The following is a 25,358-nucleotide window of genomic DNA, read 5'->3' on the forward strand; positions in this document are numbered from 1 at the left end:
GAACAGTGGATCACAATCAGAAATCAGTATGAAACCAGTGCAGGTCTGATCTGAAACCAATTGGCAATCACAGTATATGTAGTCCGTACAAGTTCTCACCCCCCAAAAAAAACTCGAAGCCAAGAAACAGGTCTGAAACCAACTTAGAGAGCAATCTGTACTACTGAAACAGAATTAGGGTTTTGAGAGCAAACCCTAAAACGAGCACTTTCCAAGAAAATAGGAGAGTTCGGCCCAACAGTTAGGTCTTGCCGTAGGGTTAATGTCAAACCCTAAAAACATATCACCTCTGAGAGAAAACCCTAAAACGAACACTTTCCAAGAAAATAGGAGAGTTCGGCCGCTCCTCCTAGATAGGTCCAACCAATCTTGACTGATAGCAATCTCAAGAGAAACAAAAAATAAGACTTACCCAGAGAATTCTGATCGCCACCTTCCAACGTTGCCTGAAATAAACTGATCTTGAACAGAAATCCTCTGAAATTCTGATCGTCGCCTTAGTACTGATCAAGGACTGATCTTGATCCTTTTCTCTTCCTCTGATTCTTCCTGGTTATCAAAGATTCGATCCAATCTTTGGACTGCTGCTGTAGATAACCTCCAAAAATCAGCCGAAAAGAGCTTTTTCTCTATTCTTCCAGCCCTAGGCGATTCTCATGTGGTCGGCTGGATCAAACTCACATGAGAAGCCCCAATCTTGGCTCTGATACCAAGTAGTCAATCAAGACTACAATCAGTCTTGAATCCTAACAGATTTCAGATTTACGAAAGGTAGAAGAAAAGTAGAAGGAAGAAAAAGAGGAGAAGAATCAGAAGTACACAAAGGTTTGAAAGGAGGAACAGATTCAATCAATCTGCCGCCACCACTCTCTTAATATTTATAGGTTAAGTTCAGTACATAGGGGAAAGGACAGGACTGCCCTTAATACTTACATGGCAAGAAAAACAAATAAAAGACTGAAATAAATAACACACTGAAATAACAAGCTGACTACCAACTAACACTGACATGACTAATAATAGTTGCACATGCTGTCCTACGAACAGGGTGGGGACCACAGCCGTGGGGCCCACATCAGTTTTCTCTACATTACCTTAATACCCTCACTTAAAAAAAAACAAGAAAACAAACAAGGCCCAACTGGCCCAACTACTCTAACTAAAAATTAAATAAATAAACAGCAAAGATAAAGTGTGGGGCTGGAACTCTCTTGACAATAAATCTGATTGAAATATGAGAAAGTAGAGAAGAGAAGGAAAGAAGAGAGAAAGGAGAAGGAAGAAAGGAAGAAGAAAAAGGTTGGAGCAATAGAACAGTGCTAGCGGCGCCAGCTTTTATTATATTATATAGGGCGGCAGAAAAAAGAAGGGAAAAGACCCTTGTGCCCCTGTTGTAAGTGAGTACAATAACAGACATAACAGAAATAAAAAATGCTTTAACTAGCCAAACAGACCCTAGCACAAATAACTAAATTATTTCAATACTCCCCCTCAAGTTGGAGCATAGATGTCAATCATGCCCAACTTGTCACACAAATCATTGTGCCACACATGATGAAGACCTTTGGTGAAGATATCTGCAAGTTGTTCTTCTAAGCTGACATATGGAGTACACGCTTCTCCATTTACAAGTTTCTCTCTAATAAAATGCTTGTCCACTTCAATGTGTTTGGTCCTATCATGCAGGACTGGATTAGCAGCAATATTGATGGCAGCTTTATTGTCACAGTAGAGTGACATAGGATTGCTCACTGCAAAACCCAGTTCACCTAACAGATTTCTTATCCACATGATTTCAGCAACCCCATGAGACATTGCTCTGTATTCTGCTTCAATACTAGATCTAACCACCACACTTTGTTTTTTACTTCTCCATGTGACCAGGTTTCCTCTAACAAAGGCACAATACCCACTGGTAGACTTTCGGTCATCGACTGCTCCTGCCCAATCAGCATCAGTATATACTTCCACCTTTAAGTGACCATGTTCCTGGAATAACAAACCAGCTCCGGGAAACTTCTTGAGATATCTAAGGATCCTCTCTGCAACTTCAAAGTGAGTTGTCCTAGGATTGTGCATGAACTGACTAAGGACACCCACTGTATAAGCAATATCAGGCCTGGTCATAAACAAATACAAGAGTCTCCCTACGAGTCTTTGAACTTCTTCACATCTTTCAAAAACTCTCCCTGACTGTCTCCCAGGTGATGATTAGATTCAATTGGTGAGTCAATTGGTTTTACCCCCAACTTGCTTGTATCTTCTAATAGATCTGGTACATATTTCCGTTGGGAAAAAAAGATGCCCTTGTGAGATCGGGCAACTTCAATTCCAAGGAAATAACGTAAGGGGCCTAGATCTTTCACCTCAAATTGAGTGGCTAAGAATTTGTTTAGTCTCCGTATTTCAGACTCCCAATCTCCTGTGATCACTATGTCATCCACATACACAATAAGAGCTGCAATTTTTCGTTCACCTCTTTTCACAAATAGAGTGTGATTTGACTGTTATTGTTTGAACCCCATCTGTTGAACTGCTAAATGGAACTTACTAAACCAAGCCCGAGGTGATTGTTTCAACCCATATAAAGATTTTTTTAACCTGCACAGCTTTTGTTCACTGCCTTTGGCACAGAAACCTGGAGGTTGGGTCATGTATACTTCCTCTTCCAAGTCACCATTCAAGAAAGCATTTTTGATGTCCAATTGGTGAAATTCCCAGTCAAGATTTGCTGCCAATGAAAGAAGGATTCTGATAGAGTTCATCTTGGCTATTAGAGCAAAAGTCTTTGCATAGTCCACTCCATATACCTGTGTAAAACCTCTTGCTACCAGTCTAGCCTTGTACCTTTCAAGAGTTCCATCAGCCTTGTGTTTCACTGTGAACACCCACTTGCAACCCACTGGTTCCTTCCCTTCAAGAAGGTCCACCAACTCCCAAGTGCCATTTTTGTGTAATGCATCAATTTCTACCTACATTGCATCTATCCGTTCAGGTTTAAAAAAAGCTTCTACCACATTCTTAGGAACGGGGACACTGTCCACAGAAGAGAGGAATGCACAGAATGAAGGTGAAACGTGATCATAGGACAAAATTAGAGATAGGATGATTAGTGGTACAAGATCTAACACCCTTTCTCTTAGCAATAGGAATATCAAGATCATTGATGACAGGTGAATCAACATTTAGAGAAGCAGGCATATCAATAGGAGCAAGTGTACCTGGCTGATGAGACGGATCTGCCTTTGGTGAATCTGATGATATTGGTTGCATAGTGTCAGGTTCCACGGCTCTTGAACTCTGCTGGCTTTTAGGGCGACGATGAAAAACCCAGAATGGAGGAGGATCGGGTAAAGGAGGTAGTTGAGTTTGAGTCACCTGTTTCTCCTCAACCCTACTCTCCCCCTGAGGAGAAACCGAGAAGAAAGGTTGATTCTCAAAGAATGATACATCAGTGGAGACATAGTACTTGTGAAAGGTAGGATCATAGCAGCAATACCCCTTTTGAGATAAAGGGTAACCAAGGAAAACACAAGGAATAGCCCGAGGATCAAGCTTACCTCGAGTAGGGGACAGGTTATGGACAAAGCAATGACACCCAAAAACACGAATCGGAATGGTGGACAATGGAGCTGTAAAAAACAGAAGCTGATTTGGGACCTTATACTCTAGTAACCGAGATGGCATACGGTTGATGATGTATGTAGCACACAAAACTGCATCCATCCAAAAACATTTTGGCACATTCATATGAATAAATAAGCCACAAGCTACTTCGAGAAGGTGACGGTTCTTTCGTTCAGCAACACCAATTTGTTGGGGTGTCCTAGCACAAGAGCTTCGCTGAAGTGACCCACTCGAAGCAAAAAAACTCCGTGAGATCACTATGGAAGTATTCCTTCGCATTGTCCGACTGGAAGATATGGATTTCAGTTTGGAACTGTGTGAACACCATGCGTTGAAAGTCTTTCACAATTTTTGGCACTTCATCTCGAGATCGCATAGGGTAAACCCAAGTGTATCTAGAGTAATCATTAATCAAGGTAATGAAGTACTTATATCCAGTCTCAGTGGGTAGAGTAACAGGGCCCCAAACATCAGAATAAACAATATGAAATGAAAATTCATATCTTTTATTTCTCAAAGGTAAAGAACTTCTACAATGTTTACTCAATTGACATGTCTGACACTGTAACTGACTCACTGATAAGGACTCAAACAACTTTGGGAACATAACTTTTAATGACTCAAAAGAAAGATGACCTAAACGACTATGCCATAAATAGGCTTGACTCTCACTTGACAAACCCATGGACTCTATAGCCACAAGACCAACTTTATTCTCCAACACGTAGAGACCATCCACCATGCTTCCTCTACCAATCGTCTTCCCCGAGGCCAAATCCTGAAACACACATGAAGACGGAAAAAAAGTGAATGAACAATTCAATGAGTGAGTTATACTACTAATGGACAGCAAATTAATAGGTTATTTCGGAACATGCAGTACATTAGAAAGGGTAAGGCCGAGTGGGAGAGGTATGGTACCTTGGCCAGCTATGGTAGAGAAAGACTCACCTTATCTCTCCCAGAGAGAAGGTTATATGTCTGAAATAAATTTGACTTAACGGACATGTGGTTTGAGGCTCCGGAGTCAATAGCCCAAGGAAAATCAGTGGTATGAGATGACACATGGAAGGTAGTGGCAGCATTACCTGATGTAGACGCGAAAGAGGTAGAGGGAGTAGGACCAGAATCCATCTGGCGGAGAGTCCTACCATACAATTCCAAATGGTCACGAAAGGAGTTGATAATTTCTTCCTTAGGGTCAGAACTGGGATGCCTCTCCTGAGTTACCAATGGACTAGTCTCTGTCGACGCCATATTAGCTGAGCTATACTTTTTCTAATTCTACTGGCTTGGTTTCTTGCCCTGAACAGGTGTTGACTTCTTACCTAAATCCTGTGCCCATTTAGGTTTTCCATGGAGATCCCAACATGTATCTCTCGTGTGTCGTGTCTTCTGGTAGTGAGTGCACCAAAGTTTACTCTTATCATCTGTTCTTTTCTCAGAGTCACCTTTCTTAAAAGCACCTCCAACATTTGTATCTGAATTTCCCCGAACAGCTAGGGCAACTGACTCCCCCTCTACACAATTCATCACACTTCTTCTACTCTCTTCTGACTGCACTAAGGCATACACCTCCTGAACTGAAGGCAAGTCTTTACTACCCAAGATTTGCACCCTGATGGACTCATATGAAGGATTCAGCCCTAGGAGAAAGGTAAACACCCGTTGCTGAGATACAAGTGACTTATACACCTTTGCATCTTCATCACACTTCCAATTCACATTCTGATAGTGATCAAGTTCTTTCCATATCGATGTCAAATCAGAATAGTACATCGAGAGACTCCTCTCCCCCTGCATGCAAGTAGAGGATTCAGCTTGCAGTTGATATATCTAGGCATAGTATCTCTACTCTGAATAGGTGGACTTTGCTTGTTCCCATATCTCACAAGCAGTTTCAGCCCACATAAATGTCTTCCTTACTTGTGGCAACATGGAAACCAAGAGCCATGACATCACCATACTATTCTCTTCGTTCCACCTATCATATTCAGCACTTCCGTACTTCGGTTCCTTCACTCTCCCATTGATGTATCATATTTTCCCCCTAGCAGTGATGTAGAGTTTTATTCCCCTAGACCACTCAAGGTAGTTCAGACTATCAAAGGGAATAACAGCCATGGGGAAACTCATATCCATTCCCCCACTCACTCCATTGTGGCTCCCTGGAATCTCTGAAATAGCGGAATTCTCAGACGACATTGTAAGCACAAGTTTTTTTTTATCTAAACTCTCAACTTAGGATCCCTCCTTATATCGACAAAAAACTCCACACACAACAATTCAGTTCTGGACTTAATCTGAGCACAAAAAACAAACAGCACCAACTTCCAAAGAAGAACTATGACAAGACTGATTTTCACCACAACATTAATCAATAATGTGTAAGCTCCACCACAGCATTAATCAATAAAAGAGATCCTAACACACATGAAATCAGATTAACGAGCAGAGAAAACAGGTCATCTACGACCTACATTCACCTTTTCATAGGTACAGGATCACACGATCCAACAAATAATAGATATAACCCTCACAAAAGTCTGCCCACATTTACAAGATCACATGATCCAACAAATAAAAGATATAACCCTCACAAAAGTTTGCCAACACTCGGTGGTTTGGATTCATTCGCTCTCCACTTGGTACACGATCAAGGAAAGAAATAAAGGAAGAAAGAAAACTTTAGGGTTGTACCAATTGCAGATCTGATTTGATCAGCCCAGATTCAGTCCTCTGTTCCGCCCAGATTCAGCAACTTAAAGAGAGAAAACTTGGTCGCCCAAATTCAACAGCCTTGCTCTGATACCATCTTGACAATAAAGGAAGAAATAAAATGTTTGGAGCAATAGAACAGTGCTGGCGGCGCCAACTTTTATTATATTATATAGGGCGGCAAAAATAAGAAGGGAAAAGACCCTTGTGCCCCTGCTGTGAGTACAATAACAGACACAATAGAAATAAAAAAAAAAAAAAACAGAAATAAAAAATGCTTTAACTAGCCAAACAGACCCTAACACAAATAACTAAATTATTTCAACAAACTCCACACACACTAATGGTCTATCAGCTATCTCTACACTCCCCCTCAAGTTGGGAGTAGATATTTGTCATACCCCACTTGTGTAAATCTGTCTCCAACCTGATTCTTGTGACCGCTTTAGTAAAGAGATCAACTAGCTGCATGTCGGAGGTAACATAGGGAAGACACACTTCTTGAGATGCAACTCGCTCTCGGATAAAATGTCTGTCCACCTTGATATGTTTAGTCATGTCATGCTGTATTGGGATATGGGCAATGTTAATTGCTACTTGGTTATCACAATAGAGCATCAGAGGTTTCTCATAGTCAATTCCAAGTTCATCCAGCAAAGATTTCAGCCATAATACTTCTACAGCACCATTGGCCATGGACTTGTATTCAGCTTCAGCACTAGAGCGAGCAACAACATTTTGTTTCTTGCTTCTCCAAGAAACAAGGTTCCCCCCTACAAATGCACAATACCCAGAGGTAGATCTTCTGTCATCAATGGATCCAGCCCAATCAGCATCTGTATACACCTCTATCTTCATGTGTCCACTGTTCTTGAAAAGTATGCCTCTCCCTGGGCATCTCTTCAAGTAAGCAAGTATCCTTTCCCCCGCAAGAAGGTGAGTGGTCCAAGGAGAATGCATGTACTTATTGACAACATTGATAGCATATGAAATGTCTGGTCGTGTTAGGCAGAGATAAAGAAGTTTCCCAACCAATCTTTGACACATAGCCCTATCCTCAAGAGGTTCTCAACCTTCTGCACTTATTTTATGGTTCAACTCAATGGGTGTGTCAGCAGGCTTTACTCCTAACTTTCCAGATTCTTCCAATAAGTCAAGGGCATACTTTCTTTGAGAGATGAAAATGCCATGCTTAGATCAAGCTACCTCAATTCCCAGGAAATAGCGCAGTTCTCCCAAGTCCTTTACTTCAAATTCTTTGTGAAGATTCTGCTTAAGAGCCTCTATCTCACTAATATCACTTCCGGTCACCACAATATCATCCACATAGACAGCAAGTAAGGTCAAAGAGGAGTCTGTCTTCTTAAAGAAGAGAGTGTGATCTGATTGAGCCTACATGTAACCGAACTTTTCCAATGCCAGTCTAAACCTATCAAACCAAGCTCTCGGAGATTGTCTCAGCCCATATAAAGCCTTCTTTAGTCAACAATCTTTCTTTCCGGCTTATGTACTATAAAAGCAAGGAGGTAACTCCATGTACACCTCCTCCTGCAAATCTCCGTTTAGAAAAGCGCTCTTGACATCCATCTAAAATTGTGGTCAAGAGAAGTTTGCAGCCATAGATAGTAGGACTCTGATTGTGTTCATCTTGGCAACTGGTGCAAAGATTTCCATATAGTCTATGTCATAAGTTTGTGTGAAGCCCTTTGCAACCAATCTGGCCTTATATCTCTCTAAGGAGCCATCAACATTATATTTCACTATAAACACCCATCTGCATCCAACAAGTTTCTTCCTCTCAGATTGGTCAACTAGTTCCCAAGTGTTGTTCTTAACAAGTGCATCCATCTCTATTCCATTGCTTCCTTCCATTCAAGTATCAGAAGAGCTTCTTGCACTGTTATGGGTATAGGAATAGTAGCAATAGATGCTAGTAATGATCTGTAGGATTCTGAGAGACAACCATAAAAAAGAAACTAGGAGATACAATGAACAGTAGATGAAGTACAACGACGCTTCCCTTTACGAATTGCAATTGGGAGATCAAAGTCATCTAAAGGAAGAGGCTGAGGCTCAACAGTGTTAGGCAAAGTATCTGCAATAGTGGGCTCAACAATGGGTGTAATGCTTGGATCTGAAGTTGTAGGAGGTGTTGGGATTGGCATGGACTGCTGTGAACGAGAATCAACCTGCCTCCACCACTGTCTGTGATACACTCTCAACTCCCTACACTTCCAAAAACCCTCTTCACGGCGATAGGTAATGGAACTTTCGAGGCTGAAATCCCTTCCTCACGACTCTCCCCCTGAGGAGAAGCCCTATGATAGTAGGGCATATCCTCAAAAAAGGTAACATCCGTAGACACAAAATGCCTTCCCGAAACAGGCTCATAACAGCAATACCCCTTTTGATTTTGTGCATACTCAAGGAAAATACATTTAGCAACTTTGGGATCAAATTTGGAGCGATGAGGTCCTAGGATTTGAACAAAGCAAGTACACCCAAAGGTAGGGAATAGTGAACAAGTCCTTGTTTGGATACAGAAGGTTGAATGGTGTTTTCATGTCTAAAACCCATGAAGTAATTCGGTTAATAAGGTAAACAGCAATACGGATTGCATCCCCCTAGAAGCGTATGGGAACATTAGAGTTGAGCATAATGCTTCTGGCTACTTCCAAAATATATTTGCTCTTTCTCTCAGCAACCCCATTCTGCTAAGGTGTACGGGGACAAGTACTCTGATGAATAACTCCATGGTCTAGAAGATATGATGTCAAGGGTTTTGCAAAGTACTCCTTGGCATTATCAGATATGAAAATTTTGATCTTGATTTCAAATTGGGTCAATACCATCTAATGGAAAGCTTGGGTCAGTGAAGGAACCTCATCTCGAGAGTGCATAAGGTAAATCCACGAGAAATGGGTATAATCATCAACAAATAACAAGAAACATCTATACCCCCCCCCCCCATAGCAAGAGTATGATAAGGCCCCCAAACATTAGTATGCACAATTTCAAAGGGAAGATTGCTTCTTTTATTGCTCAAAGAATAAGTTAACCTACAATGTTTTGCAAGTTCACAGCTTTCACACCTCAAACTAAACACTTGGATTGACTCAAACAAACTTGGAAACAGACTCTTCAAAGACCCAAAAGACAAATGACCTAATTTGTTATGCCAAAGCATAATCTAACCCAAAGACTAAGAAACAAACAATCTCCCAACTTCACTCTCCTTCCCATGTGGATGCTCAAGCGGGTAGACTCCATTCGTCTCACGGCCAATCCCAATCACCTTCCTCGTTTCCAAATCCTGAAAAACACAACGATCAGGAAAAAAAGTCACTGAACAGTTTTGATTCGTAGTAATACACTAATACCCAGAAATAGGAACAAGAGAGCCATCAGCAATAGACACTTTGTCTCTACCAGAGGGTAAATAGTAGGTGGTAAACAAGGTGGATAAACTAGTCATATGGTCAGAAGCACTTGAATCTATTACCTAGAAGGATCTAGTGTTACCTGGGGCTGAAGTGTGATATGTTGTATCTCTTGTACCTGAGGAAGCAAAAGCTGAAGTAGGATTGGTAGGAGGGGCAACTGAAGACTGAGATGATGGCCCAAAAATACCAGTTTCATTCTCTAATTGTGTCAAGGCGGCCCAGACAGCAGCTAAGGCATCTAGAGATGTGGTTCTTGTATTGAAAGATGATGCATTGTCAGTGTTGACTGCCATATTAGCACTTCCTTTCTTATTTCGGAGTCTAGCTGGAACAATATGAGAATGCAACTTCCAACAAGTGTCCCTAGTATGCTTGGGCTTCTTACAATGATCACAAAATATCTCCTTTTTATCTTCCTTCTTTATTTCCTTTTCCTGATCTCTCCCAATTTCTATTCTGTTGCTACTAGGGCTGATTCCATGGGCTGAACCTGTAACATCACTTTTCTCCTACTCTCTTCACTGTGCACTAGTGAATAAGCCTGAGAAAAGGTCACACTATCCCTGGTAAGTAGTTGCTGTCTTACTATGCCAAATTCTAAATTCAGACCTGCTAGGAATTCAAAAACTCTATTTGTTTCAATCAACTTGCTATAGGTAGTTGCATTTCTCTGAACTCTCCCATTCAATGGTTTCCAAATGGTTGATCTCATGCCACAAAGATTTCAAAGTAGCAAAGTAAACGGAGACTAGCTTCTCCCCCTGCTTGAGATTATTCACTTCACACTTCAGTTCATAGTTTCAAATGTCGCAAAATGTCGCTAATGTCGCTAATGTCGCCCAACATATATCGATGTCGAGGCTCACCAACATGAAAATGGATGGTAATATAAAAATTACATTATTTCAGTCGGCATTTCCAATATGTCAGAAATATCGACCAAATCGGTCCAAATAACCAAAAAAATACAGTTTTTCCTATTATGTCGACAGGATGTCGACTAATGTACATTAATAATATAATATATTAGTATATTATATTATTATAATACAGTATATTAATATAAATTATTCCATTAATAATTTCTATCTAATATTTCAAATGAAATATTTATAAAAAAGAATTAACAAAATATAAAAACAAAAGAATAAATTAATTACTTTATAATATAAAACATAAAATATTTTTCAAGTAATAAAATATTAACTAGTTAGTATTTTTTAAAATATTTATTAAAATCAGAAAATGTTTATTAAATTTTATAATAAATTATATTCTACATTTAATATAAAAAATCAGAATAAATTTACTAAATTTTATACTAAATCATAATTTATTATAAGTTTAGTATTAAAAATCATAAGAAATTCATTAAGTTTTACAAGAAATCAGAATTTATTATAATCTTAATACTACAAAAAGGAGAATCAGTTTATTAAATTTATAATAAAACATAATGTATTATAACTTTAATATTTAAAAAAATCAGAATAAATGTATTTCTATTTACTAGTGTGAAATAAATATATTAGAATTTATAATAAATCAGAATTAAAAATAAGAAAAGAAAATATCAGATAACCTTGTAAAAACATCAAAATGCATAATAAATCAGTAAATCGTCATTTACTAATTTGTTATTGATCTTAATTTCTTAGCTTTATATAATGGTTGGGAATAAGATAATAGTCTAGAAATATGTATTAATGCTTCTTTTATCATTTTACAAAATATCATTGCATATTTCCACGTATTTCATAATATTTCCACAATGTCTCTATTTTTTACAATATTTCCCCTCAACATTTCCGACATATGTCCTATATTTTGGTAAGCGACATTTCCATCGACATCGACATTTTAAACCTTGCTTCAGCTCATAGGCCCTAGCAACATTAAGGGGTTGGGAATAGGTCTCTTTCATATTATCCCAGATTTCCTTAGCCGCTTTTGCCCATAAATAATTTCGACTAATGTGGGGCTACAATGCTGCTTTGGATTGCACAGCCATATCATCACCAAATAGTTCTCTTGAACCCATTTGGCAAGTGATGTGTCTTCTTTGGCTGGTTTCTTTATATCCCCAGTCACATAGCCTATTTACCTCTACCTCCAATAACCATCATGGCTGATTGTGCCCACTCCAGGTAATTTGTTCCATCGAACCTAACAGTTGTAATCTAAAAAGAACTTTCAGGCATGCTTCCAGCCCCTAAAATTCCTTCCCCTTGAGTCTTGAATTCACTTCCAACCTTCTCCATTTTAAAGAAGATGTTAACAGTCACTACTTTGATCAAAGAAACTTCTTTTATGTAAAAGAAAAGTCTCTGCTGAATCAGAAAAAACACTCACAGCTGAGAATCACCACAAAGAAACACTCCTCAGTCAAGAAGTATTACCCAGAAATCAATTTCAGATTATTAATAACTTCCAAGAAACACTCCTCAGTTGACAAGAAACACCCAGAAATCAAAATCAGATTACTGTAGTTTCCCAAGAACCAACCAGTCACAGAAAAAATGTGGGAGCAAGAATTGACCATGGGATTTCAAAAAGCCTCAGAGAAACTAACAGAAATATCAGAAAACTGCTGAATTAAATCAGAAACTGTCAAAAAAACTGCTCCAGAAGGTTAAAAACTGCTCCTTATAAGGTCAATCTCAATAAAGGTGAGTTCTTTCTCAGATTAAGCCCTAATCTTTGACTTACCTGACTTCTCTGATCCTTCCTGGTCACCAGGCACTCTCCAAAGGTCGTGTAACCCCTTGGGCACAATTCGAAACTCCAGTGGTCCTCCATGAATCAGGCAAAGATGCAAAACTTCAGATTCAGTAACTTCTCATGCTGCCGACAGGATTAGGCTCACATGAGAGCCCTAAACTGCCCTAGTTCTGGTTCTGATACAAACTTGAAAGAATTAAACCAGAAAATAGATGTTTTTTTCTGATTTAAGTCAGTAAAAGAACAGAAAAAGAAGGGTCACGAATAGAAGAGGGAAGAGAGAGGAAGAGAAGAAGAAGAAGAAAAGAAGGTGTTCGGCAGACTTATGCCTCTAGCCGCCCATTACATCTTATTTATATTGTAATCTATTACAATGACTAAAGTTACCTTAATACCCTCACTTTAAAAAAAAAAAAAAAAAAACAAACAAACAAAACAAACAAGGCCCAACCGGCCCAACTACTCTAACTGAAAATTAAATAAATAAACAGCAAAGATAAGTGTGGAGCTGGAACCCCACACACACTAATGGTCTATCAGCTATCTCTACAGTATTTAACATGCAGAAAACCAGAATCAGTGATCCCTGACTATTCTGAGTGGATAGAAGATTTAGTCAAATTAAGACGTGCTTATGGAACTTTGTGAAGCACAAAATCAGTAGCTTGAATTTTCTTAATACACCCAAATAGATATAGGAGAATGAGAATACCATAGAGGATTCAGGAAGTAACAATATAAGTGTAACACATGTATAATGAGTCTTTATTACAAATTAAATATTTGTAGGGCCAGCTATGTTGTATGGAGCAGTGTATTGGGAAATCAAGAAAGAACATGTCCAGAAACTTAATGTGGCAGAAATGCATATGCTGAGGTGGAAGAGTGGAAAAACTAGAAAGGATAGGATTAAAAATGAAGTCATTCACAGGAACATAGGAGTAGCTCCAATAGGTGATCAAATGAGAGAAACTAAGAGGGTTTGCCCATCTGCATAGAAGACCATCAACAGCACCCGTAAGAAGTGACTTTTTACAAGCTGAAGGGGATAGAAGGGCAAGGGGGAGACCGAAAAGGACATTGGTAGAAGTAGTAAGAAATGATTTAAGCACCAATCCTTTAACAAAGGATATGGCATTAAAGAACGGAATGGTGAAACAGGATGCATGTAGATAACCCCATATAATTGGGGATAAGGCTTGGATGATGATGAGAGTTAAGAGCATAGTTGTCAAGACAACAAGGCATACTTGGAGGCTCGCCTCTCCTAATTGCCAAGCAATTTTGTACATTGTGTTATAAAATACTTTATATTCTTAAGTTTTTGAGATTATAATTATAAAATAGACATTATTTTTTATCAGTATAAAATAGACATTATTAAACTAAAATATTCAATTTGTGTGTTTATATACTGATTTCTTTTTATTATTTTCTCATTTGTTAGGGTTTGATCAACAAAGACATGCTAAATGCTATGTTGAACTCAAAGACTTCAAAACCTGAACCGATAAGGAAGAACTTAAAATTTTGTCTAATCAATACATTTTCTTCTTCTTCTTCTTCCACCTTTTCTTTTCACTTTTCCTATAACAAAAAAAAAAGGGTTCAGATCCTATATTTTTTGAATTTTCTTTTCTTTCTTCTTTTTCTTCTCACAAATATGTTGATTTCCTATACTTTAACATGAAGCTTATTCTTTTCTTATGAAAATTATGGATAATTATTAAGGAAATGTGGTTATGGAACCAAGGGAACTACCCTAGGATACATGTCTTTTACTTGAAAAATCCATCACCCGAGCAACTAGGGGACAAGGTGCCCCCTGTTGCTTAGCCTCACCTTGGCGCCTTGAAAACTATGATTAAGTATTAAATATTTATCAACCTATTACATAAGATATTATGATATGCAACAATAAGGGAGAGACATTTACGTAGCCAAGTTCTTATATGGCATTAAGTCAGAATATAACCCAGTCTGATCACATATTTTGGGCAGTCCAGAACAGACACACATAGAGGTAATGTTTTCTTGGTTCCAAACAGGTAGATTATCGGGAGCATATATGCCCAATAGTGAATAAATCATCCCTTTCTGTTTCTAGGGGCATAAGTCGACAAAATCAGTGTTTTAAAAAGCACAAAGCACAGAAAAAGCACAAGGGGCTTTGTGCCTGTGGTGCAATGTACAAAGCAAGGCACATGCTTTTTTGAAGTGAAGTGCAAAATTAAAAAAAAATTCAAAAATATAAAAAATTCAAAATAAATAAAAAATATTAAAATAGTATTAATTTAGAAAAATGTACACAAATTTTAAACCAAATGTTTCAAAAAATTCTATTGGCTCAAGTCAAAATACATAAACATATTCAAACATGACATATAAAGCATATTCACACATGTGAAACTTTCAATCACTTTAATCACATTACATTAAATGGCTAATGTATTCTTAATTCTACAAGCTGCCATTGTACCAAGCCACTTGAGGAAACCTCAAACAAGTTCATGACTTCACGTTATCATCTTAAATTCTTAATCAGTACATAAAATTTTGGTTTTGGTATTGGTTTTGATTTATCAAATAATATAAAATAAAATAAAATAATGTTTTTTTCCAAGGTTCAAAATTTCATCACGTATCACTTATCAAAAAAAAAATCATCACGTATCGGCCCATATCAGCCGATACGTATATATCAGTGGGTCACCGATACACCAAATATATAAGCTTTTGTGCTATGACCTGTTTCAGGGGGGTAGAAAAGCCTTAAACTGACCCCTCTGAACAGGTTTTGAGAAAAAGCAAAAAATAAAAAAGGGGGTGTGGGGGGTCAAAACACCCAATTCACCCCATCCAGCGCATTAAGTGTGTAGCAATACTTGGAACCTTGGTTTTGTAATAGTTCCTTATCTTTTGAAAATTTTATTGTACTAAAAGATGAATGAATCATATTAACATAAAAGGGGCTTGTCGGAGCAAAAATATTAGTTTTATAATGAAACATATTAACATTCTAAAATATTGGTTTTAGAATTATTCTTAATTATACAAGTTGCCCTTGTGCCTCAGCCAGGTGCATGCCTTTAGGGGCTGTGTGTGGGCCTAGCTGAGGTGCATGCCTTGAAATGAGCATTGCCTGTGTGCCTAGGCGTACCTTAGGTGCACCTATTAAATCACTGGTCAGAATTGTGGAGCATTTAGAGGTAGTCCCTTCCTCCACCACTGTCCGATGTTGCCATTAGCAGTTCAGCACTTCATCACTCCCATGCTGTTGGCCAACAAGATTCTCTCTCTCCCCCCATGCTGTCAGTTGGATCTCTTCTTCCCTCTTCCTTCTCAGTTTTCTATTAAGCCTCTATTTTCTAATGTAATAAATTAAAACATTATTTAACTACTTTGAGTCACCACCCATGAATGGATTGGATGGGTCCAACAATTTGACTGTAAGGTTGACGGGTTTTGACCAAATTTAACAGTTTTATGAAGAAAACCAAGTTTGAGGTAAAATGAACCCATTTTCTTCTCTAGGTGATAGATCAGGTCCAACTGGCCAGGTCAATGATAATTTACAAACATTGTGTTGTATATAGCTAGAGGACCAAAAAAGAGGCTATATCCTTACAGTGACATGTTTGACTTTGATCCAAGGGTTCTTTATGGCATGACAATCCTAGAAGAATTTTGTCTAGTGTGTCATGTGTGGATGAAGCTGAAATAATAACCTCAGCTGTCCCAAGTATAGTTTTGTATTGTCTTTAGGCACTTGAGAGTTTGCATTTCATTTTGAAATAGAAAGCCTTTCTGGAGTTCCTAGTTTTGTTACGACTTCTACCTAGTTTCCACTTTTTGACTAGTCAAAGAAAGCCAATCATGGGCATGGGCGGATGAAGCTGAAATAATAGACTTGATAATATTTTACCACAGAAGTTCAAATTCCATGTTTTATAAAGAATACTTGCTCATGTGATGAAATCCATACTTCTCATCGATTTTATATCAAACGAGTAAGATTCACATTTTACTAGTTATGAATTTATGATTAAAGAAATTTATTGACAGCATACTCGATCTGACCTGCAATATATTTGCGCACCAAACAGCAAAGACGGTCCATCCCATCCAACAGGAACCCTATAGTAGGATCATTTGGATCCTGCATTGAAATAATACCAGTTACAATGAAGTAATTGATCAGTGGATCTAAATACTAAGGATGAAGACAAACTCACAAAATATTTTATATCACCATTGGATATAACCGATCATTTTGTACTAATAAAAGAGCTTAAGCCCATATCCAGTCTACCTCTCTCAACATCCTGGATTGTTGAGACCAGCTTTGCATAAATCATAATGGCATTTTACTTTTAACCAATTTGTAACAACAAGATGCTTACTATGTCAACTGGCACCATCTTGATTGATTTAGATTTTGGGGATCCAATTCCAACATGCTGAAAGTACCAAATGACCTCGTATTGAGCTAAAGCCAATGCGGAAAATACCATCTGTAGAATTCTCAAGTTAAAAAATAAAACTATTCATCAGCTTAATGACAAGATAACCACTAGAGATATACCTGCAAATTACTGTACTTCATACACTTAACTATATTTAACAAAAACATGTGCTGCAATACATACTTCGAGGCAATTTACCTAATTTCACTGAGATATTTGGAAAATCTAAAAAGTCAAGGAAATATTCTAGAAAAAAACATAAAAACATGGAATTTGTTAATCAACCTTAAAGGAAATGTGAGAAGAATTATAATTACACATTTAAGGCTAAAAATATCATAGCAAACAACCATATGAATCAAAAAGAGAAAATAAAGAAACGGCAATAGGTATCTTTCTCTCTATCTCCCTTTCAGTCTTTTATCTATCATTTCTTTATCATATGTCATTTACCTTCCATTTTGACTTTGTCTTTTTTTTCACTCAACATTTTGGTTACATTGAGAGTCCCCTTTTGTAGTTGTGTTCCTTCTTTTTCTTTTGAATTATAATTAGTGAATCGTATCAAAATAGTAAACCAATCATTCAAACACTGAATCCTCATTTGTTTTTTTAAGAAAAGTTTTTAAAAAAACTAAGTTCATTTAATGAAATACTAATAAGTTCTTAATATTATTCTAACATTTTAAACATTAAGTGTACAGTCTATCAATGAAATCCAAAATACGGCCGACATATCGACAATATATAGGATGGCTGATTATTTTGCAAAACTAGGGGGCATAAGTCTGCACTTTTTCTGGCTCTGTTGTAATCCTGATTCTGTAATGGGGGTTGCACCTCACACCTCTGTTGAGTTACTTTTAATGTAATACTATATCTTGTCTTTAATAAAACTTCATTATTTATAAAAAAATTAGGAATAAAAGATTTTTGGATAATTGCATGTCTTCCCTAGAAAAATGCATATCACCAACATAGCAAACCATGACTAGAAGCTCAATTGAAGTGAATGAGTACTTCCTTCTGATAGCCTCATGAGGCTACACAATGGGGTCTAGCCCATCCCCCGTACACCCATAAACCCCTCCAACCCAAGTGACAATAGGATTTAGAAGAAAAACAGCCTTATGAAAAGAAAGGACTGTTCAAAATATTGCAGAGAATCGATTGAGAGAGGTAGAAATCAGAGCTCAAGAAGAGAGAAGAGGAAGAAGGTGGCGGAAATAAGGGTTCAAAGAGAGATTTTAAACTTAACCTCCTCTTACACCCCTAATCCTATTTCATTAACTTAAACTTTAGCAATTTATAGAGAGGCCCCTGGTTGGGTAGATAATTAAAAACATAAGAGAAATAAAGGCCCAAATTGAGGCCCATTAAAGCAAAGAACATAAAAAGATAAAATAAGGCAAACAGCCTATGGGCCATTCGGCCCATCTTCTCTACACTCCCCCTCAAGCTGAGCATAGATGTCAATCATGCCAAGCTTGCCAGTATCATGCTGAAGTTTAGCCTTGGGAATGCCCTTGGTGAGGAAATCAGCCAACTGTCCTTCAGAAGTGATGAAAGGTAGACAAACTTCTCCAGAAGCCACTCTTTCTCGAATGAAGTGTCTGTCAACTTCAATATGTTTGGTTATGTCATGTTGCACTGGATTGTGAGCAATGTTGATGGCAGCCTGATTATCACATTATAACATCAATGACTTATCATGCTCAATACCTAGTTCCTCCATCAAGGATCGAAGCCATAGCAGTTCTAAAACTCCAAGAGCCATGGCACTATATTTAGCTTCAGCTAAAGATCTGGCAACAACTGATTGTTTCCTACTTCTCCAAGAAACAATATTACCTACCACTAAGCTACAGTATCCAGAGGTAGATCTTCTGTCATCGATATTTCCGGCCCAATCAGCATCTGTGTAGGCTTCAAGTTTCATATGACCATGCTTAGCAAATAGAATTCCCTTTCCAGGATAACCCTTCAAATAACACAAAATTCGTTCTGCTGCTACCATGTGAGTGTCCCTGGGAGCATGCATGAACCGACTAATGCAACTGACAGCATATGCAATGTCTGGCCATGTCATGCATAGATAGAGTAGTTTCCCAAGTAGCCTCTGGAAGACTCCCTTATCTTTCAACAATACTCCATCTGAGGCAGAGAGTTTATGACTCATATCAATAGGAGTAGCAACTGGTCTAGCACCCATCTTCCCTGTTTCATAGAGCAAGTCAAGTACATATTTTCGCTGAGAGATAAGAATCCCATCCTTATATCGAACAACTTCTATGCCAAGAAAGTATCTCAATTCCCCCAGATCTTTGATCTCAAACTCTATATGAAGGAAAGATTTAAGATCATTAATCCCTGATACATCATTACCATCACAACAATATCATCAACATACACAATCAGATATACTGCCAAAGATCTTCTCCTCTTCACAAAGAGGGTATGATCAGACTGAGTTTGTACATAGCCAAAGTTAACAAGGGCAGCCCTAAACCTTTCAAACCATGCCCTAGGGGCTGTTTAAGTCCATAAAGAGATTTCTTCAGCTTGCAGACTTTCCCTTTCATATTTGTTTCATACATCCCTGGAGGAAGAGACATATAAACCTCCTCATGTAACTCTCCATTCAGAAATGCATTCTTTACATCTAGCTGGTAAAGTGGCCAGTCTGAGTGTGCAGCCAGAGATAGCAGAACTCTCACAAAAGTCATCTTTGCAACAGGAGCAAAGGTCTCCAAATAGCCAATCCCATATGTCTGTGTATAACCTTTTGCAACCATCCTAGCCTTGTACCTTTCAATGGTGCCATCAGCATGATATTTGATGGTAAAAACCCATTTACAGCCTACTGGTTCCTTTCCTTCAGGTAAATCAACCACTTCCCAACTGTCATTCTTGTGTAGGGCATCAATTTTTATTCTCATAGCATCCCTCCATTCTGGAATAGTAAGAGCTTCTGCCACAGACCTGAGTATGGGTTAGAAGCAACAGAAGAAAGATAGCCAAAAGATGAAGGAGAGAGCAAACTATAAGAAAGGTGTTTGGAAATGCAATGTGCAGTACACTTCCTATTTCCTTTCCTGTTAACAATAGGGATATCAAGGTCTGGGAAGGATGGCTCCAAAGGGGCTGTATCAGTACATGTTGTCTCTTCTGTGACTAGAAGTGCAGGAGGCTCATATTGTGTAGGGGAAACTATCTGCTCACTTCTATTTCTATGTCGTTGGTACAACCTGGGATTAAAAAGAGGACGAAGAGGTAATGGAGGAGGGATAGGAACACTAGAATGAGAATGAGATGATTGATCCTCCCTTGGCTCATTTGAAGGAGGAAGAGGTTCAGAAGAAGACTCAACTGGGACAGGAAGGGGAAGAGCAAACAATTGTGACAAATTCTCCCCCTTTGGACAATGCCTCTCCTGAGAAGAATCATAAAAGGAAGAAAGCTCATCAAAAGTGACATACATTGAGGCATACCGTGTTCCAGTCTTCGGATCAAAACAACAATAACCCTTTTGTGTGGGGAAATAACCAAGGAAAATACACTTGTGGGCTTTTGGTTCAAATTTATGTCTCTGGACACTTCGAATATGTACATAACAAGTGCAACCAAAGACACAGAGTGGAATAGGAAAAAGGTCCTTGCTCGGATGAAGAAGATTGAAGGGAGACTTAAACCCCAATACCCTGGATGGCATACGATTGATTAGGTAGGTTGCAGTGAGAACAGCATCACCCCAAAACTTTGTAGGGACATGTGAGGCAAACAGGATACTTGTTGTTTTTCTCAAAATATTCTTTTGCATTGTCGAATCTGAAAATTTGAATTCTGGTATCAAACTGGCTTAGAACAAATTCATGGAATTGCCTCACAAGTCTAGGAACTTCATCATAGGACTTCATAAAAAATATCAAAGTGAATCGTGAAAAATCATCAATGAACAAGATAAAATATTTGTAGCCACCCATAGAAGGTAAGTGACAAGGCCCCCACACATTAGATTGCACAATATGGAAAGGAGAAGATCTTTTATTACTCAAAGGATAACTGCTTCTACAATGTTTTGACAACTCACAAGACTCACAATGAAGACTGGACAAATTAATTCCCTTAAATAGTTCTGGGAATAAATGACTTAATGTGTAAGAAGAAAGATGGCCCAAACGAAAATGACATAACATGACACGACTGACAGACTCTGAAGATGTAGATCCAAAAGAACCTTTTCCAGGTTGTCCATGGCTCTGTCCAGGAGTGTCCAACAGATATATTTCATTCGCCACATGGCCACTCCCAATCACTTTTTGAGACTAGATCCTAAAAAACATAGTAGGAAGGAAAAAAAGTTACACACAGTTCAAAGACTTGGTTAAGCTGCTTACAGATAACAAATTTGTATTTGGTTTGGGTACATGAAAAGCAGAAGGAAGTACCAAAGAGTTTGTAGCCTTGATGGTTCCCTTGCCAAAGATAGGAGCAAGAGAGCCATCAGCTAGGGTGATTTTGTCACGGCCAAGGAGTAAATCCTAAGAAACAAATAAAGTGGAAAGGTCGGTGCCTGGTCATATGATCAGAAGCACCGGAATCAATAATCCAAGGGATCCTATGATTACCTAAGATGGTTGCATGATTGGCAGAAGCCCGTATACCTGAATGAGCAAATGCAGAAGAGGTTGAATTTCCTAAAGGGTTGGAAGAAGAGGCCACACCCTCTAGGTGACTGATCATCCTCCCAAACTTCTCATACTCTGCCTTCATAGCTGCTAACTGTTCACTAGCAGTCTTCTCTTCAGTTAGGCATCTGTCACTATCTAGACCAGCAGCAATATTGGCACTCCCTGCCTTCATATTATCAGACTTCTTTTGAAAACAAAGGGGAAGAAGCTCCGGATGCAATTTCCAGCACTTGTCTTTTGTGTGTTTTGGTTTCTTACAGTACTCACAAATAATTTATTTCTTCCATGAGCTAACTGGATTTCTTGTAACTCCCTTAGGTTTCACTCCCATATTAGCAAAGTGATCATTTAGACCAGCCCCCTGAACTTGGACTAGTCTCTTACTTTCTTCACTACTTACCAAGGTATAGGCTTGAGACAGTGAAACACTATCCTTGGATATTGTAAAAATAATTTAGTTGTTGATGTTATGGTCTGTTTGATCTTTTCTCTCAGTAAAGGTTGTTCGATCTGCTCTCTTTAATCAGTGTTCCCGCTCTGATACCATCTTGACAGTATGGCTGGCCAGAAATAAGAGAAAGAGAAGAAAAGAAAAGAGGAGAAGAAGATAAGAGAGAAGAGAGAAGAGAGAAGAGAGAAGGGTTTTGCAATGTAACAGTGCTGGCCTAGTTTCTTGCCCTGATCAGGTGTTGACTTCTTACCCAAATCCTGTGCCCATTTAGGTTTTCCATGGAGATCCCAACATGTATCTTTCGTGTGTCGTGTCTTCTGGCAGTGAGTGCATCAAAGTTTGCTCTTATCATCTGTTTTTTTTCTGAGTGTCACCCTTTTTAAAACACCTCCGACATTTGTATCTGAATTTCCCCGGACAGCTAGAGCAACTGACTCCCCTTCTACACCATTCATCACACTTCTTCTGCTTTCTTCTGACTGCACCAAGGCATACACCTCCTAAACTGATGGCAAGTCTTTACTACCTAAGATCTACACCCTGATGGACTCATACGAAGGATTCAGCCCTAGGAGGATGGAAAAAACTCGTTGTTGAGATACAAGTGACTTATAGGCCTTTGCATCTTCATCACACTTCCAATTCACATTCTGATAGTGATCAAGTTCTTTCCATATTGATGTCAAATCAGAATAGTACATCGAGAGACTCCTCTCCCCCTGCTTGCAAGTAGAGGATTCAGCTTGCAGTTGATATATCTTGGCATAGTGTCTCTGCTCTGAATAGGTGGACTTCGCTTGTTCCCATATCTCACAAGTAGTTTCAGCCCACATAAAAGTCTTCCTTACTTGTGGCAGCATTGAAACCAAGAACCAAGACATCACCATACTATTCTCTTGGTTCCACCTATCATACTCAGCACTTCCATACTTCGGTTCCTTCACTCTCCCATTGATGTATCCTATTTTCCCCCTAGCAGTGATGTAGAGTTTTATTCCCCTAGACGACTCAAGGTAGTTCAGACCATCAAAGGGAATAACAGCCATGGGAAAGCTCATATCCATTCCCCCACTCACTCCATTGTGGCTCCCTGAAATCTCTGAAGTAGCAGAATTCTCAGATGACATGGTCAAACAGATAATCAGTCCCAAACACTGGACTTAGGACCCTCCTTACTCCACAAAACAATGCTCCACTCAGTCCACAACCACACACTTGGGTTTAAAAAACTAGGTTGAGCACAAACAGTACCAAATCCAGGACAAAACAGAGGAGTATTCGGAAAATTTCAGACCTGTACAGTTTTAACAGTCCCAACCTACCAGAATTCCAGAATTTCTAACAGCCATTAATCGGCAGGAGAGATCCTTATCACTTATAATCCAATCGACTCATTGAGATGACAGGCCATCCTTGACCTACAGTTGTCTTAACATATGAACAGGATCACATGAACCAAGAAAAACAACGGTATACAGATTCGACAGCATTCAGCCGCCCAAATTCATATGGTTTTCACTCGGTACATGACCAAGGAGGGTAAAGAAGAGAAAACGGGAGAACTGTACCAGTTGTAGAGTTGTTTTTTCAGTCCAGGTTCAGATTTCTATTCCGCCCAGGTTTAGCAAGTGTACCTGGATGATGAGACGGATCTGCCTCGGGTGAATCCGATGATGTTGGTTGCATAGTGTTAGGTTCCACAACTCTTGAACTCTGCTGGCTCTTATGGCGACAATGAAAAACCCGGAATGGAGGAGGATCGGGTAAAGGAAGTAGTTGAATTTGAGTTGTCGCCTGTTTCTCCTCAACTCTACTCTCCCCCTGAGGAGAAACCGAGAAAAAAGGTTGATTCTCAAAGAAGAGACATCAATGGAAACATAGTAATTGCGAGCAATGGGATCATAGCAGTGATACCCCTTTTGAGATAAAGGGTAACAAAGAAAAACACACGGAATAGCCCGAGGATCAAGCTTACCACAAGTAGGGGAGAGGTTATGGACAAAGCAACGACACCCAAAAACACGCATCTGAATGGTGGACAACGGGGTTGTAGGGAACAAAAGCTGATGTGGGGCCTTAGACTCTAATAGTCGAGAGGGCATGCGATTGATGATATACGTAGCACACAAGACTGCATCCATCCAAAACCGTTTTGGCACATTCATATGAATCAATAAGCCACGAGCGACTTCGAGAAGGTGGCGGTTCTTCCGTTCAGCCACACCATTTTGTTGGGGTGTCCTGGCACAAGAGCTTCGCTGAAGTGACCCACTCGAAGCAAAAAACTCCGTGAGATCACTATGGAAATATTCCTTCGCATTGTCCGACTGGAAGATATGGATTTCCGTTTGGAACTCAGTGAACACCATGCGTTGAAAATCTTTCACAATTTGTGGCACTTCATCTCGAGATCGCATAGGGTAAACCCAAGTGTATCTAGAATAATCATCAATCAAGGTAATGAAGTACTTATAGCTAGCCTCAGTAGGTAGAGTAACATGGCCCCAAACATCAGAATAAACAATATTAAATGGAAATTCATATCTTTTATTTCGCAAAGGTAAAGAACTTCTACAATGCTTACTCAATTGACAAGTTTGGCACTGTAACTGACTCACTGATAAGGACTCAAACAACTTTGGAAACATAAGTTTTAACGACAAAGAAAGATGACCTAGACGACTATACCATAAATAGGCTTGACTCTCACTTGACGAACTCATGGACTCTGTCGCCACAAGACCAGCATTATTCTCCAACACATAGAGACCATCCACCATGCTTCCTCTATCAATCGTCTTCCCCGAGGCCAAATCTTGAAACAAACATGAAGACGGAAAAAAAGTGATAAAGCAATTCAAGGAGTGAGTTAGACTACTAATGGACAGCAAATTAATAGGCAATTTCGGAACATGCAATACATTAGAGAGGGTAAGGCCAAGTGGGAGAGGTATGGTACCTCGGTCAGCTATGGTAGAAAAAGAACCACCAGCTAGTCTTACCTTATCTCTCCCAGAGAGAAGGTTATATGTCTGAAACAAATTTGACTTACCGGTCATGTGGTTTGAAGCTCCGGAGTCAATAATCCAAGGAGAATCAGTAGTATGAGATGACACATGAAAGGCTGTGGCATTACCTGATGTAGACACAAACGAGGTAGAGGGAGTAGGACCAGAATCCATCTGGCGGAGAGTCCTACCATACAATTCCAAATGTTCACGAAAGGAGTTGATAATATATT

The 25,358-nt window shown here is 38.9% G+C and overlaps 1 protein-coding gene across 3 annotated transcripts in view; it reads right to left on the minus strand.

Moving 5' to 3' along the window:
• Window positions 1-25,358, minus strand: part of GRL (transcription activator) — a 112,410-nt gene that overhangs the window by 40,886 nt on the left and 46,166 nt on the right. For all 3 annotated transcript variants that reach the window (XM_010262303.3, XM_010262304.3, XM_010262305.3), the window contains exons 13-14: window positions 16,913-17,023; window positions 16,590-16,668 (exon numbers count right to left, since the gene is read on the minus strand). In XM_010262303.3, coding sequence (XP_010260605.1) covers window positions 16,590-16,668; window positions 16,913-17,023 — 190 coding nt within the window. The remainder of the gene's footprint in view (window positions 1-16,589; window positions 16,669-16,912; window positions 17,024-25,358) is intronic.

The sequence above is a fragment of the Nelumbo nucifera genome, chromosome 7 (genome assembly GCF_055504915.1).
Source record: "Nelumbo nucifera cultivar China Antique chromosome 7, China Antique-T2T, whole genome shotgun sequence".
NCBI classification, from domain to species: domain Eukaryota; kingdom Viridiplantae; phylum Streptophyta; class Magnoliopsida; order Proteales; family Nelumbonaceae; genus Nelumbo; species Nelumbo nucifera.